Source organism: Channa argus, chromosome 20 (genome assembly GCF_033026475.1).
Source record: "Channa argus isolate prfri chromosome 20, Channa argus male v1.0, whole genome shotgun sequence".
NCBI classification, from domain to species: Eukaryota; Metazoa; Chordata; class Actinopteri; order Anabantiformes; family Channidae; genus Channa; species Channa argus.
In genome coordinates, this window is record NC_090216.1 from 12630856 (window position 1) to 12648359 (window position 17504).

Here is a 17504-nt window from a genome sequence, read left to right on the forward strand (position 1 = left end):
GGCCATTACATATTAGACTTTAATGTTAGCATCGCAAAGTTGAAAATAACATTCAAAATGTTTCACTGAATGTATGATCAACTTTTTAGAAAGACTGAAAGACAAGTTAACAATTGGGAGCAAAGACAAGATGGAGACAAATTTAGTTTATCATAGAAAAGAGTTTAATCAAGACCAAGACCAGGCAAACCTGTTTTGACTTTTACAGACAAGTGTTTGCCACAAACTAAAATCCATATAAAATACCACTGGGTCATCTTGAAACATTTGTTCTACTATCAGTGAAGACACCTTTTTTTTCAGAATTTGAAGCAGAACTATTTACTTCCCCTCTACTAGCAGTGTGGCATAACATTTTTACACAGACATTAACATCTACAGCAGCTCAAGCGAAATATACTAACCATTCGATGGCTTTGGAAGAATTAATTATGTGACTAAAAAGTGTTTTATGCTGGTTCAACATGATTTCCGTTGCATTTGAAATCGGCACATAAAACGGCACATAGAGCGTCTGCTGATTTGAACCCACTGCAACCTGTGGCAGGTCAAAAACGTGGAATCTGGTAGAATAGCAAACAGAAAATGATAAACATAATATGTATGCTATATAAAATTAGACAACAAAAATAATATTTTAAAATACAGCTGTCCTGTGGAACTTCAGAATATATTTGTTGACAATGGTGGTGTCACTAAGAACTAGTGCATCTTTAATCCATCATCTTTCTAAATCTTCATCTTTGGTGAAGCAAGTATCTCTGGAAATGTATCCCCTCCCTCCTATAGCTGGAGAGAAGCTGTGTCTGAGGTGCCTCGTCTGGGGCACAGATGAAATCAGCCACGCTGTTTTATTCTGCAATGACACAGGGATTGCAAACAGCTCCAGTCCTACCTACAACTTTCCAAAGAATTGAAAAAAGGAAATAAGTGTAATAAGTGTAATGCCAAATTCAAGTACAAGGCACAAAACTGTGGGGTCCCCATATGAAGTAACATGCCAAAGGGTTTGCATTATTAGTAAAGTTATGAAGGCTTTTATTCCTAAAATAGTGTGTATTTATGTACTAATTAACCATGTGCTGGTTTAAGGCTGCTATATTCTTGTTTAAAGTATCGAAATGTTAACATAACAGTGTTTTCCGTTAACTGAGGATAATTTTAAGTTACTGAACACTAAACCGATGTTGTGTTTTGTCCTTGTTTTACCTATAGGCTAATGTCACTACCTTATAAACAGCTTGATTCTTCCATCTATTGTAGTTGACTTCGACCTTTTAAACTTTAGAACATGTGCAGGGTGAAAATCACAAGAAACATGACGGCTAACATGTGTAGAACCATTTGGGCCTCATGGACAAATGTCTAATTTTTCCTGTCTTTTCCTTTGCTCTGTCCTGTGTCTTTAAATATTTTACAGAAGTCTTATTACACACTAGCAGAAGAGCGAATAGAATAGCAAAATCTATTTTTCTTCTTAATTTCCATGCATTTATACTTTAGCTCAGGGATCGATACACTGTCTAGAGACAAGTACCACATTACAGGAAGCATGAAACCACTATATCTATCTGTCCAAAACCTCAAGACCTACACTCGTAGTGTTTGAATGATGCATAAAAAAGTTTATGCACCACCTCATACAACTGTTAAACATAAAGGAAGCAATTCATAAGCATAAACTGTTAAGAATGTCTGAAAATATTGTGCAGTGATCATCAGTTCTAGGTTTTATTATCCAATGTTTTCCACATGTACATGTATTTTAAAAAATACAATTGTAGTTTACACTCTAAATAAAACATTCAACAATAAACACAAATGACCAAAGCAGTAAAAACCCCAGTGTTTGTCATTTAATTTATAAGTAATCTGCACTCAGTGAAACAGTACTGATACCATCGGACCTAACATGGGTATAGTTTTTAAATTTAAACTTTATTTTTAGGGTTAACTAGATACATTACAACATCTACTAACAAATATAAAACAAATTTCTCATGTACAGTAAAATTACCATGTTGTTGACCATTATCAGCCTTTTCTTTATTTGATCTTCCTGATCATGGAGCAGACATGTGGAATTTGCTGCACTGTAAAATCAAGAGTAATGCTATGACATTGACTAATATCTATATGATGGCTCTAATTGCTAAAAACTATTTTGTTTGCAAAGTGTCAAGTTTTATCATATGATACACAACAGCCTCAATTCAGTGCCTCTCGTGCTGTGACTGAGAGCAGAGACCAGCAAGTATTGAGGTTATGATTTACACGGTGACCGCAAAGTGTTTTTCCTGCTGGTTATGCTTCAATTGCCTGTGAAAGACAGTAATAGAATAGAATAGCAAATAGTGAAGAACATTGAAGAAAATTCAATTCAGATTTTGAAGCCGTTGTCCTGAAAAGCCCTGACAGAGTTAAAGGTCTCATTGTGGGATCGTTAGTACTTTGTGCAATGACATTACATGAAGTCTTACACAAGGCAGTTTTTCTTTTCAGGAGGCAAACGGGGTAGTGCCTAGTACAATTTTACACGAGGAAATAAAAATCGTGCATCTAAAAAATATTGATATGAACTGTGCACTTGCAAGTGTTCGGGTACTTTCTCAACCGATACCGGCCACATAAATATTTTAGTGTATTGGCACGAGTAACATGAGGGTGCACATTAAGAACAAAACCTAACATATTGTTTTATAGAGAAATGTTGTTTCATAACAGTGTATGAAAACCTTTTAGTTCCTGTTTTGATAATTTCATAGAAGACGTGCAGAAGTTATTTGGTACCTAGCTCAAAGTGATGCAATACATGTAATACAAGAGTGCTACAATAAACGCTCCCCTTATGATAATTATAGTATATATTGTAGTTTTCAAAGTTTCAGTGTTCAACTGTGTACTTTTTTTGGTTATTTTGGAAGCAGCACGTTGCTGTACGGCATTGTACAGAATTGAATCAACGTTACTTTCAGTAGCTAGTTGTATGTATGTGATTATAAACTTCTGGGTTGTTGTAACTCGACAACCATTTCTGAAACTCTTCAGGTTTCCCCAGAAACAGAAATGTGCTTGTGACCAACGTGCCTTAAAGATTTGTAATTTGGAATGTTTCACAAATGAATAAGAGGCATACAGATTGAATCTTGATTACTAATATTGAAATTTCTCTAATTATTGCATCAAAGAACTCCAAACTCATCTTTCTTTGATGGACGTTTGATGGATCCTAAACACTCTTACTTACATGGTCAGTTGTGCAATGGCAATCACACACAAACACACATTTTACAATTTCTATGGTATTGACCTCAACTGTGCACATTATGTTAATACAGTCACACATGCTTAAAATTGTCCCTTTCCACTTTTGATTTTAAATCCACTCTTAAAGTTCTTCATGCCTTTGAGACTTCATACCGTTGATGCACTGTTTCTGTGCAGGTTTTATGTTACCTCTCGTTCTCCTTCGTAAAGGTAATCATTGGTTCCAACTGGTTGTACATACTCCTCAGTTTTGTCCCAGTCTGAGACCCAGCCTCCTCCTCCCATGCCTCCACCTCCATTGGGATCTGCTCCCTGGTTCGTGGCTCCATAGCCTGTTCCACCGCTTGTGCGATACAGCTCCTCTGTCTCATTTGCAAGCTCATCCTCATCCAAGATGCCGCATTTCTCATCACTCTGCTGCTCTGGTTCCGCCCAAGATTGTTTCTCTCCAGATGCAAAAATGCCTGTACAGTAGCAAAGATCAACATGATCAGCACATAAATTCCAGATTTTTGGTATATTATACAGACTTATAACAGAGCTAAGAACAAATCTACAGATTTACAGTACTAAATTTGTATTTGATCCCATGAAGAACAAAGCACAGATTGAAGCATATTTAAATGTCTTGAGTAGGAGGTGTAGAATTTGAAAACGGGGATATACAAACCATAGAATATAACACCTCCATAGTGAACAAGTGAGGCAATAAGAAACACACCCTCCCACTCCTCTCGAGTCTATCAAATGAGGATGAGAAGGAAAAAAGAGAGGTTGCAAGCATGAGTTTGAAAATCAAAAACAAAGACAATGAATGATAGATAAATGGTCACAACACTTGCCCCTCTCTCCCCACCTCTCCTGTCTATATCTTCACAGCTTACACTTAAAAAAAGGCTAAAACAACAAAAATGCGAAAGAAACAGTTCTCACCTTGTGCTTTGTCATAGCACCAACTATAAGCGGGCAAATCATACCAGACAAAGTGCCCACACCATTGGAGATGCCCATAAGGATACTTGCATATCTTGGTGCAATATCCAGGTGGTTAACATTGAAACCTTACAAAGGAAAATAAACGTAATTAGCACAATGATTAAAACAACACTAGACCTCCAAAACTGAATAATCTGTGTCTTAAGGAACTCACTTTCTCTCCATATTAAAAAGGGGGTTTAAGAAAAATTATACTAGAGCTGCACTTTTACCTGAAATGGCAAAGCCAGAAAAACCCACAGCAAGAACCAGGAATGTAATGGAAACAGCTTTTGTATGAGAGAAACCCACCACCAGGAGCAGAGTAGCCTCCATCCCAAACCCTGATTGAAACAAAGGAAATCACAGAAACAAAGAATAAATCCTATGTGTTGGTGGGAATAAGTGTATTGTTTTACTAATAGCATTTCTTTTAAAAACACTGTTCACTGAGCTACAACCTAGATTGACCTGGGTTGACTCTTCAAATTGATATGTACACTCTATGCTTCTTCATTTCATATCTCGCCTTTCTGTGGTTCAAAAATAGCTTATAGAGGCCGAGCTTCTGCTTTATGCCAAATCATCATTTATCTCGAGTAGCAAATGTTTTCACACCAATAAATACCATAATTTAGCCAGTGAGTTACTGTTCACTTTTATAGGTTTGCATGTCCGAGCCTTCTGGCTGAAAATGAAGTACTTCCAGAAACTGCAGTAAAATCCTTTTTACTGCACTAGTTTGACCTTTGACTAATTTGACCTTGTGTAAATTAATGTCCCGCCAAGTCCCTTATAACTCTTAAACACAACATGTGTGCACACTTATGGTTGGTGAATTTCTCACCTCCACAGTTCATGAGTTTCCTGACATTAGTGGTGGTCATTATTTGGTTAGAGCGCAAATAGTCAGCGAGCTGGCCCCCAATGGGAACGATGATGGTCATAACCAGATGAGGAAGGGCAGAAACTATGCCCACCTAGATGAGAGAACAAAACGCTTCATGAACCATTTCAAGACCCCTGAGGATGGTCTATGATTAGTGCAGTAAATATAGTATCAAGTTATTGTATGCATGGGTCAATACAACATTCTTAACTCACTGGTTTCTATCCCCTGTCTCTGTTACCTTGCTAATTTCAAACCCAAACACCTCCTCAAAATATGCAGGCTGACTGATAAGGAGCAAGTAGAAAGTCCAGCTTCTGCAGAAATTAGCCACAATGATGGCGTATACTGGCATGGATGTAAAGAAGGACCTCCATGGTGTGTTGAATTTCTGTAACACAGGAAAATGCATTAGTCAGCTCACTCATTTTAAAATGAAATTCTACATGTACAGTTAAATGAATGGATTGTTTCATATTAGAGGTTTGTCCAGGACATTGTGGTCAATAGGAGGGTGGGGTGGTGTAATATTAAAATTTTTATTTGTTTTGTTTAAACGCATGAATGCAGACTTAAGTAAGCAGAAGTCATTTTTAAATGCAAATCCATCTGTGGTGCTTTGTTTTGATAAAGTGTTAGCGGTACTTCATGATAAGCTTTGACACAGCTCCACCCAAAAAATTGTGCTTCTTGCTTTCAATGTACTCTTGCTTGTTTATCATCGCTCTACTTGCTGTCTACAAGCAATCTTGTTGTTAATTTAACATTTTTAAAAATACAACTAGAGTAGAAGAACCATAACATAGCAAACCCTTCTCTGTCATTTGAAGGGAATGTAAATGACATGACAGGCCTTACCAGAATCGTTTATTTCAGCCAATTTGAAGTTGCACAGCGTCTAAATTGTACTGACCGTTATTGAATGTTGGGCTGACTCGCCAATGCTTTCCTCAATATATTGTCTCTCTTCCTCAGTGATAGTGGGATGGGCTGCTGGACTTTCATAAGACACCAGGATCCAGAAACAGTACCACATGACCCCAAAACTTCCTGTGAGTATGAAAGAGGACAGACAGATAAACATGCAGGAAACAGAAACTGGCAAACCAGAAGAAAGGTAAAAAAAAAAAAAAAAGAAAAGGAGCAAAGATAAACACCTTGACTGATAGATTCCAGTAAATGCTGAATTGGTACACAGTGGGTGTTGGGTATTTTATGGGATTTCTTGTTTTTCAAACTGACTATGTGCTGTTGGCCTTTTGCTGTTTTCTGGTCATTTCAATTTCATTATGTGTCAGCATCTACTGTCTTAACAAGTGCTGCACAGGATGACTACCATGCCTCAGCAACTACTGAAACCAGTGGTCTGATGTATTTATATCTGCCACAAAAACAAATGTAGATCTGTGATCTAATTTTTTCAGAGCCCATTAGTCATCATTCAGCACGAAGTGTAAATTCACAAGTATGAGTTTGTTCAATCTTTATACAGTGTAATGGTTCAGCGTCTCTTACCGTAGACATAGAAAACTGATGACCATCCAGAGTACTGGACTAGGATTCCGGCTAATGGCATGGCAATCACAGCACCAGCATATGAACCTATAAAAAAAAAAGGTTTAGGGCTGCAATTAGTAATTATTTTTACTATCCGATAATATCTTACTTAAAATACCAAAAAGGTCTGTCCCACTTTGTGAATGTAATCTTTTGTATATTTAGAAACCAAGGATAATGTTACTGTCATAAATGGCAATGAAAAATTACTTTGAGAAGGTTCAAATATAACATTTTAACATTCATTTTAACATGTATTAAAATAGCATTGCATTCATTAAAGAGAGAATGCAACAGTGATAATGGACTCACCACAAAAGGCTGTTGTTGCCAGGCGACTTCTTTCAAGGGGTGGTGCCCATTTTGCCCAAATACCATGACACGCTGGGTATGAAACCCCCTGGAGAGGGAGTTGGAAAGAAAAGTTTAGACCATAATATAAATGGTCAAACCTGAGAATCCATCTCTAGATAAATACAATAGTATTTAAATGTTAGGTACCTCCACAAGTCCTTGAAACACCCTGACAATAATAACACAGCCAAAATGAACCCGTGCTGCTGTAGGGATGAGCATGTTCAGGCAAGATGTAGCCACTATAGCAAAGCCAAACACTCTGGAAGAGAACAAAAAGAGAGAAAGCAAACTAATAGTCAGCACATAAAATCAGCATAAAAAGTTCTGCTGCATACAATAGACCGTGGAGACACAAACCTGTTGGCTGCAAATTTTTGACAGATGAATCCTCCTGGGATTTGGGTTACTATGTATCCCCAGAAAAATGAACCGTGGATCATTCCCACTGTTTCTGGGTCCCAGTCAAACTGAGCTTTCTGTTAGAATAGACAAGAAGACGGGTACCTGATAAAATTGCACAATGAAGGTGTAATGACAATATGGCTCCATAGACTTCACTAATAAACAGGAATGGGCCTTGGACAAACTCATGCAAAGTTGCAAAGTTGCACCACGTTGCTTAAAATGTTACTATATGCCGGAGCATTAAGGCTTTGTTTTAATGGGGATTTATGGGGGCTTGTACAAACCATGAAAACAGGCTCAGATGGGTGCCACTCACCACTATGACCTGTTTGTTATCTCTGAAGATAGTGTGGCTGTTGACCATGCTGACGATGGCTACGCCCAAGTTACATCGAATTCCGAAAGAGATACAAAAGCCAATACCAGAGAGGATGGCAATGATGTATCGCCTGGGCAGCCCAAAGCAAGTGCAGTCCACCACAGGCATTTCCTTCTCTTCCACCAGCTCTGGTCGGCCCTCTGCTGACAGCTCGATGGTCTCGCCATTTTCCTGTTTCTTCTCAAGAGCTCTGTAAAGAACAAATTAAAAATATGGTCTACATTATAGTTGCTCTAAGCATGTTATTTAGACTTTAGTCTGTCACTAGATATGATAAAAATATTAATCATAAAAGGTGCAGTACTGTTTTTAAGTGGGTGTTATTTTTATTTATTTTTTTTGTCAGCTTGTGACAATGTGAAAGGTTTTGGTATTAATGAGTTAAACACCTCTTGTATGACAACCCTTAACCTATTTAGAGGCTTTTACAAGTCACAATACAAGGCTCCTCAATGTAAAATTACTAATTTTTCAACTTATCATATAAGTATAGTGTAGTTTTTGACATATCAAATATATTTGGACTAGTTGGTCACTGATCTGCCAATTTGAAAATGGATCCAGTTCTTAGGAGTTTACAGTGTTTACAGAAACCTGTCTCGTCTCGGTGCGCGCACGCTCCTCCTCCCTTCTTTCTTTGTTCTTTTCTCTAACCTACATTACGGGGTTTGTTAAGAAACCATGACCTCTGTCTTCCTGCAGTCTAAGAGTCTGCAGAAATCTAATCAAATATGTATCTAAAAGCAGTGAATCATCTATTAAATATGACATGGGCAAAGCTGAGTTCTCAGATCAGACTGGAGCACTGTAGCCCCAGATAATGGCACAGGCTACAGAGGTTTTCATATCTACATCGAAAACTAAAGACACATTTGGCTGGTAAATATAACTTAAAGCAATTTTTGAGAGATAAATACAGAATTGGTTATGCTTAAGCAAAACATACTTTCAATCCTTCTGGTCTTTAACCGAATTACAGCAACCATCAGTGCTGAGCACTGACAAGCACTGGTAGTGTGATCATCTCTACCTGGATACTGTAGATCGAGGTTGATATCTCATGCAAAGGCCTGTATGGTAATATTAAATACAACAAGCAGGAGAGCTCACAAAATGAAAGAGGAACAAGCATAAATGTTGGTATAACATGAATGAAGGAAGCAGACACGGGTCCGTAACATTGAGAGTCTGTAATATTAAAATGCGGATATCAGAACAGGTGGTCCTAGGGGATTAGAAACTATGGGTCACCTGATGCCACAGAAATCCATATTTAACTATACTGTATTGTAGGTATTGATAAAGAAATTGTTATAGAACTATGAAGACTCAGCTTCATGTATAAAACTGACTCACAGTTGGAACAATTAGGACCAATAAATTAGCCAACGTGTGTTTGCAGGGATTACTTCAACACCCTTGTCAATGTGTGGGCAGTCAAACATTAGAGCCACAGAGAAAGATCATCTTAATAATCAACCTAATAATTTTTTGGCATATGTGTTACAGTCATATTCTGCTTGATACCATGAGCCACCATGTATGCAGTATATGCAATATCCACTATTATATGCAGGGTCGCAGTTCTCACAGCTATACTTGTCATTTTATCACAAACTTGATAAAGTTTATTCTTGTATGTATTATAATTTAGTTCCTATCCACACTAACACTTTAACCACTTCACGTTTTGACAGCAGACTGGAGGCATGTGTGAGCCCTCACAGCCGTGCTTCCGCACTTTTGCTACAAAAAAGTTACAAAAAAAGACCAATTTAATAACTGTTGGAAGTAAGATGTCAAAACTGCTTTACATAATACTATAAGAGACATCAGGAGAGAGGAGGATATGTGACACCTCAACCAGTGGGTCAGTCCAAGCCACAGAGTTTCCTGTTTTGACAGACACTGTCTTATGAGCACGTTTAACTTATCATAAAAGGCTTTATCTGTTCCACATACCTACATGAGAGAAATTGTTGGTACTTTTCCACAAGCCAAAGAAGAAACCTACATTTTTCCTCTTATATAACTTGGAACTGACAATATAAGAAATAATTCCAACATAAGAAAAAGAGATACGGATTTTTACTTTGAATTTTATTTTATTTTCATTTGATTCAAGAAAAATATTAAAACTAAAAAAAAAAACTTCTTCAGAAAAGATCACAATAAACATTTGTTTCCTGTAATTAGCATCACATGTCTTCAATCTTCTAATCCGTCATTTAGCCTATTTTAATTAAAAGATCACCAAGCTTGCAGCTGAAACCTATATAGAAACTTTATTGCACCTATCTAATTTTGGAGGATGTGAGGGCAAAAAACTGACATAGATGCTAATGTTTCAAGTCACAAAAAGACCTTAGAAATTGACTTTGCCTTTGTTCAGAGCATTCAGATAGAATGTTTAGCGTGACCAGATATATACGTGTTACACCGGTGCACCTTCCCTTTCACTTAATGTTTATTGATGTTTGTGTGTGTGTGTGTGTGTGTGTGTGTGTGTGTGTGTCCTCCCCAAGCGCTGATGTCCAAGGCAGGCTCACCTGGGAAGCAAAGTGACCTGGAGGGATAGAAGGCGGTGAAGAAGGAGCTGTGGGCTGTCTCTTCTCCTCTCAAACCACTGTATGTTTTAGTGTTGCAGTATTTTGAAGACGTGTTAACAGCCAGATCGGCTGGGAGTCCCCAGCAGCTATGTTTTTGGTTTTGGTTTTGTTGGGTTAGTTGGATGATTATTAGCTTAGCGGGGGAAGCCAGAATTTTCAAGACAACGATAAAACATACATGCTCTATTAGTTACAGTAAGCAGGGGCTCTAACAGTCTTCAACACTGATCAAGTATTAATGATGCTCCATCATGAATTATTAATATCTCTGGCTCTCTTGAACTATTTTTGTCTAAGCGAGCTCCTTCATTCTTTCTGTCTCCTCTTCCTCTTTAACCCTGCATTTTACTGTCAACTCCCATAACTCACACACAATTCCACACACAATTCACAACATCTCCTTCCTCTTTAACACTCATTTATTTCCCAGTGTCCAAAGGAAGTCCATGTGGAGTTGTCTTTCGCTGAAATACACTGGCCAAGATGTACATGCTCCTTTAAAAAAAAAAATCTATCATAAACTATATCTGCCGACTTTGTACAACCGGCGCAGAGTTGGAGAAAATGCATTTAGTCCTTACAAGCTGTGTAGGAGTTTTTTCTCTCGTGCTTTCATCAAACTCTAAAGAAAAGTGTGTGTGTGTGTGTCTGTCTGTGTGTGTGTGTGTGTGCAAGAATTTAAGTCAATAAGGAAAATGTACTGTAGGTACTGAAGGAAGCTGGATCAACATTGCCTATTCTAATCAGTGGGTATTCACTGTTCTCTCTCCAAGTTAATCTCTTAATTCATACGTCAAGGACAAATGTCAGGGCAGTTCAGGGGATTGGTTCAGAGTTCAACATCTTCATTGGTTGGATACAAAAGGCTCATTTATCTGTGTAGACCATTAGAAAAGTTGAAGAACTGTAAGAAAATGTATACGTTGAAGCCAGAGACACATAAACACACTTTTTGGATTAGTAAAATATGTAGAACCACTGAAAAACGAAATAACTCAAAATGTTATATTGTGGATTAAAATAATGCATTAATCAGTCAATAAATCAAATAGAGAATAATTAGCGACTAATTTAATAAAGTAAATTCTTTAAGTAAAATGCGCAAACGTGGTCCTTCTCCTTTTCCCTCGTGTAAAACATTCCAGGTTTGTACTGCTGGTTGCATAAAACAAAGTATCTGTGGGATGTAGAATCAATGATCTTGTCTTCTGGTGTTATTTAAAGCAAGTGATCAAGCCATCATAGATTAATTGATTATGGACACAGTCCTACGACAGGTCAATGATAGGAGACTGTGAGTGGTTTCGTTCACAGTGAAATCCTACTTTTGTTTGACACGTAATTTAAGGTGATTGTAAATAACTCAGTGTTAGTCATTACAGAATAAATAGGCTATAATTTATAACAGGACACGGCAAAATAAAATACAACAGGAGGAAAAAGAAATGTCAAAACAATCGGAAATGTGCCGAGGCTGTGAAACGGAAACAATAAGTCACCACCGTTGCTTTTAGACTGTCCGTCTGTCGAGGGCTGTTGCGTGCAGGGACAAGGACCGCGGAAGGAGCCAGTGCGCATTACGCACGGCAGCGAGATACCAGGGGGGCATCGGAGAGCACGTGCGCTCAACGGAAGTGAAAGCTTATAGGCTGATGTGGGATCTCTGCCGTAGGTCGGGTGGCCTAATCCAGGGGTGGGGGTTGTTCGATGACGAGCTACCGGGCTACTTAGGCAGAGAGAGAGAGAGACAGAGAGGTGGCCAAGGTGTACGGCCTACAGGGATTTACGTGGCCCGACAGCTTGGACGAGGAGAGGCTATTTTTGGAGAGGATTTAAGTGTTTAGACGCTACATCAAATCCCGAGAGAAGGAAATAGGAGCCCATCAATACCTTATTGCTTTAAGATATCCATTACTCGCCAGACTGCTGACAACCTAACTGTCTTGTTTTCAGCTGAGGAAGGTGTGTCAAGCGATTTTTTTTTTTTGCCCTGATTATTTGCGAGGTGACGAGAGGCAGAACAATCTTCAAAGTCACCCAGCAGAAACGCCCAAAGGCGTTTCTTATGTTTGGAACAAAAGCTGGAGCCTTTAGAGAGAGAGAGAGAGAGAGAGAGAGAGGGTGGGGGGGGCTAATGAAAATCTTCCTAAGCTTCCGGTTCCATGACAGGTGAGACAGAAAAACAGGCCGCAGAGAGCAACACAGACCTGTCTTCCCCTAAAACACACGGCGAGTTATGGACGCTACATGAACAAACAGATTTTGGCTATGACAGAAAGCGAAACGCGTTGCTCAGTCATAAAGCCTCAAACAAAACACGAAACCATGACCCAGCCTCTGTAATTTGACAATGGGACAGCGGTGCAGAAAAGCCTGGGTTATATGAATCCAGCCATCGATCCGATGCTTCATCTTACACTGAGAGAACAATTTCGGCTGAAAATGAAACTCAATTCTGTTTTTTTTCCCTCTGAACTCACTTATCACTGCATGTTCCAAAGCAATCGTGTGCTTGAAGAAAACAGTGCAAACTTCATTTTTGAGTGATGAACAACAGATAGAAATTTCTAACGTGACAAATTGAGAAGCCTATAGAGAAACAGATGCTGTGCCAGCCCATCCAACCTCACACTAAAACTGAACATCTTGACCTTCAAGGGAGCAGTTTGCTTCTCCTTTTAGATAAATATAATTAAGTTTTAACAGGTACAGGTAAAGGCTGTGCACGGTAGCCAAATTCTATGAGCTGAACTTTCTTCATCAGAGGGACATTTCTACATTTTTTTTTTTTTTTTTTGGAGGGGAGGGGGGTTAATTTGTCCCACAGTTATTTTACATACCCGTATATCTTCCCAAGAGTTTTGGCTGCCACGGCCTTAAACCTGTCCGGCCGGATCTCCATCCTCACCACTCCAGGAACCGACCAATGTGCAGAATTTGCGCGCTCCCGACTGAGCGCCCAGTCTTCTCCCTAGCTTCTCTTTTACTCCCTCTGCTCCGTAATGGGCTGTCACACGTGAAAGACTTGATTTTACCTGATCATCAGACTCCTCAACCCCCAGTTTCCTGTACAGCCAAATCTGCACTCGGTGGCACTGATTTTCCCCAGATTTAACTTACCTCAACTTCCTTTATTTAAAGTCAACCCGACAAACATTTCAGTTCCACTGTGCAAAAGTCCTCAATATCCCAATGAACTTCTACACACTCTTTGGTTTCCGTAAAGGTTCCCGGAACCCTTGAAGCAACTTTCGGTCGGATTCATGGCAAAAACGGTGTCTCTGGCCGTGGTCCTGAAACCAGATTACCGCTGCCTGCGCGCTAATCTCTCCAAGTGAGTAGTGAGTGGAAGGTAGCATGCTACGTCCTTCTCCGCAGCCCGGTGTTTTAAGCCCTGACTGTTCAAGCAGAGGCTATTCTTGGAGCGGAGAAGCCTTGAATCGAGAGAGTTGGAGTAAACACCGTCCGATCAAAGCATATTAACAGAATTCCCAGGTATTTGTAAGAAGGGAGGGGTAGGCCGGGGTGGACTGCTGATTATTTGCTGTTTTATGACAGAAGATTATTTATAAAGGCTTAAAGGCTATTGAAGTCTGACTGGTAAACAAAAAGAACAGTGGGATTATTAACAGATATTTATTAGCAGCGTCTCTGATGCACCCTGTGCACCATAGCAGTGGCACAGCTGCCCAAACTATTCATTACTGCAAATCCATCAGTACAGTTAACAACTGCTTAATACCTTGGTTTTAAAATTGCAATTTACCACAGTGGGTCTTATGACAATACAGTGAAAAACCATAACGGGAGCTACTGTTTTCACTTAACAGTAGGTCTGACACAACAATCAGAAATAAGAAAGGCAGCACATCTTTCATCACAGGATACTTTATTTTCTGGTACCATACCTGTGGACTACAGAAAAGGTGGACTAGAGATTAACACATAGGTGCAGAAAGGATCTAGATTGTTGCAGGTGTAAAAACATACATCACAGATGACTATGGTTCATGCACTAAGGTTGAGATTCTCAGACAAACGTGGGGCAGATCTGTGGCAAACTGTGGTGGTTATGATCAGAGGGTTGTGTATCAAGAGGTCATGAGCAACAACAGTAAGAGATAAATTTGGCAGTTGTAGCAGGTGGATGAGATACCTTTGCAACATGGCAACAGTTTAATCAAACGACTCTCCTGTGAATTCTACCACTGTTGCTTCTGCATCATCAACAAAACCTCAGTTGGGTTGTACATAAAAAGCCACCTTTCAGGTTTCAAACTGATGCTTTGTATTTATTAGAAAACTTTTGCAGCTAAATCTGCCTGCCAAAATCAAAACAGGAAACAATGTGCACATTCAGAGAGCTAGTTCTTCTTTACTGAACTTTACAAAATTGTCAAACTGCTAACTAAGCATATCAGATACAGCTCTTTTCCAGATCCTTAGCTGATATGGTTCTCAGAGAGTGAGATGAGAGAAAGAGGGGAGGGAAGGGCATGGCAGAGGGAGGGGGGGACAGACTGGGTGGCACAGATATGATGGATGGAGTGTCCGAGAGAGAGCCATAACCAGCTTTTCGCACATCTACTGCACTGGAGGCAACCGAGGCATGGAAAAACACAGGGGGAGGGTCCATGGGGCCTGTGGTTAAATCTGCAGACAAAGATATAGGAAACTGACAGATTTGTAGAAAAGTGTAGTTTGTTTGTTTGTTTTTTCATGGTTACAAGATGTAACTAAGTTGCACTTAAAGCCAGACACTATGATAAGTCACAGTTTTCTATCTATATTTAAACACATGCACAGCTGCTATTTCTCCTATTTAGGCAACACATTGCAATATGATTTAGCAGTCTTTCCAAATAGCAGGAAGCAGAAAGTGAAGTTGCACAACATCAATAAACACACCAAGGTGTCCTCATTTTTAATAACGCAGCAAACTTGTAGTTTAAAAATAAATTATAGGCTCAAGGGGGATAAAGGGAAAATGATAAGTCCAGGGTTATAGTCTCTGCATAATGAGTATAGACAGTTTGCATTTAACAATTTGATCAGCAGTTTTTCATTAAACAGTTTGCATTGTAATCTTGAGCTTCTTTTTGTCACTCTGTGATCAAAGTTTCTATTCTTACAGTTGTCACATTTAGCCTTCAGTTATAGTGACACCTTGTAGTGTAGGAAGCTAAATGATATGTTTATTTACATGCATGCATCTAGACTGTGCAATTGAATGGGTCTGAGAGAACCTCAATTTCAATAAGAACTTCTCCACTGTCAGAATTAATCTACCTGGGTCGTCATTAAGCTGAGTGTGCAGGTACTGGTGTTTGGTGTAGAACTTGTTGTAGATGCAGTAGACTGCAGCCATCAGGGCAAAGGTTCCCATGGCCGCAGCAATGAACAGGCCCACTTTGGCATTATCTTTATCCACATAGGCATCTGTAGACACAAATCAGACACAAATCATATCTTAATTAAAGATGAATGGAGCACCACCTTTTTGTTTTGTTTTACAAATGTTAATACACTGTAGTTACATATCTGGGTCAAGCATCTTATTTTTTTAATCAACATATTTCAGGGTGAATATAAATAAAGAGCCTTACATGTCCGCTGTGCATTTAAATGAGTCGTTTCCTCTTTTCTGAGAAGGTCCCGTATCTGTGGTGGAGGGGGAGGAGGTGCCACTGGGCCCTGATGGGCACTGTTAGACTGCTCAGAACGCAGGGTGATCTGGGAGCTGCTAAGTGGAAACACCAGCAGCAGGCACAGAGCTGCCAGGCCCGCCATAGAGGTCATCCACCGGTACACCTACAAAAGAAAATTATTAATCATCAATGAAAACAACAAAACACACTCTAAACTGTATTTATATTGTCCTTATTTTTGAAAGGAAGCATTTCCTCACTTAGTCACTTACTGCTTAGTCACTAACACGCCTGGTTAGGAAATGACAGACTTTATTAATAAGTACAGTGTGTAATCTGGCAAGTCTCACAACAATAATGCAGATGTTTATCATGCTGTATACTTTTCCAGTCTCTGATAGCAAACCACACCTCCACTACAAAGGGGCACCTTAAACAACTGAACTCCCATTTGTATCATGCAGTGCAAACACGTACATTTTTAAAATGTATTTAACCAGTTGCGTTTACCTGAGGACGAAGCGAGGATGTCTTGTTTCTCTATGCCGGGTGTTGGTCCTGTCTTCTCTGCCTCTCTGGCTGACTGAAGTGAGACTGCATCCAAGACAACTGAACTCCCCAAACAACTAATATTTCCAAGGGGACTCCTGTGATTACTCTTCCACACAAGCTTGCACATGTAGAAGGTGGTTTACACAGGTGTCATGTTTAGCCAGACAAAGAAGTCGTAATAAAGGGGGGAAGAAGCAGATAATTCTTATATGTGCTGGTGGCTTGTTGTTTTATAAGCTTTTGAAAAAAAACTGACCTTGAATTTGGGGTTTGAATAGATACAGTATATTGCTCGTGGCCTTTGAAATCATTGTTTTTAGATGGTTTTAAGAAAGGCAAAAACTGGAAAAAAAAGCTATTTAAAAAAATACAAACTTGGGTTTGGAGGTTAAATTGATCTACTTGATTTCCTATGAAATAAAAACTGTAACAGTGAAATGCTCCAACACGAGTGCAACAGAGCTCCCTGCTGACACACAAAGGTAGTGCTTGATTGTAAAACAACTGGCTGACAAAATAATCCACAGGGTCAAATCTAGGATCACATATAAGTCTTTCAGTTCATCCTTTGTTTTCCAATTCACGTATAATTGTAATGGTTGATTTGAAGAACATGTGGAGGCAAACGTACAACATTAGCCTGTTACTCTTTAAAAATGGATTTACATTACTGAGCCACTTATGTGTGGGGGCAGTGTGAGTTAGTGTGAGCACAGGCTTTTAAGGACACTCAGATTGTTCAAGGACATGAAGGAAAAACAAGCACAGTATTTTGAAAGCAAAGGCTTCAACATATGACCTGCTTTAGCACAGGTCTTATTAGACTTTAACATAATGATTCAAGTCACTTGGACATTTCTGCGAAT

General features: G+C 39.1%; 1 protein-coding gene across 2 annotated transcripts; it reads right to left on the reverse strand.

Moving 5' to 3' along the window:
* Positions 1-163: 163 nt before the first annotated feature.
* On the reverse strand, positions 164-16720 carry LOC137106096 (vesicular glutamate transporter 1-like). Of its 2 annotated transcripts, none has more exons than XM_067489108.1 (16): positions 16597-16720; positions 16045-16249; positions 15728-15877; positions 13279-15091; positions 7767-8019; positions 7403-7521; positions 7190-7304; positions 7001-7088; positions 6647-6733; positions 6045-6181; positions 5373-5522; positions 5090-5222; positions 4476-4586; positions 4201-4328; positions 3938-4007; positions 164-3731 (listed from the first exon to the last, which is right to left on the reverse strand). In XM_067489108.1, the coding sequence occupies exons 4-16, from the start codon at positions 13338-13340 to the stop codon at positions 3448-3450; spliced, it is 1737 nt and encodes a 578-aa protein (XP_067345209.1). In that variant the 5' UTR covers positions 13341-15091; positions 15728-15877; positions 16045-16249; positions 16597-16720; the 3' UTR covers positions 164-3447. The 2 variants fall into 2 exon arrangements, with proteins under 2 accessions (XP_067345209.1, XP_067345210.1); XM_067489109.1 differs by lacking the exon at positions 16597-16720 and adding an exon at positions 16359-16441.
* Positions 16721-17504: the final 784 nt, after the last annotated feature.

Excerpts from the sequence above, each read along its gene's own strand:
- LOC137106096 (XM_067489108.1), bottom strand. The coding sequence starts at position 13,340 with ATGGAGATCCGGCCGGACAGGTTTAAGGCCGTGGCAGCCAAAACTCTT. Across the intron at positions 8,020-13,278 it reads ACTCTTGGGAAGATATACGG|AGCTCTTGAGAAGAAACAGG; the intron begins GTATGTAAAATA and ends TGTTCTTTACAG. Across the intron at positions 4,587-5,089 it reads GAAACTCATGAACTGTGGAG|GGTTTGGGATGGAGGCTACT; the intron begins GTGAGAAATTCA and ends TGTTTCAATCAG.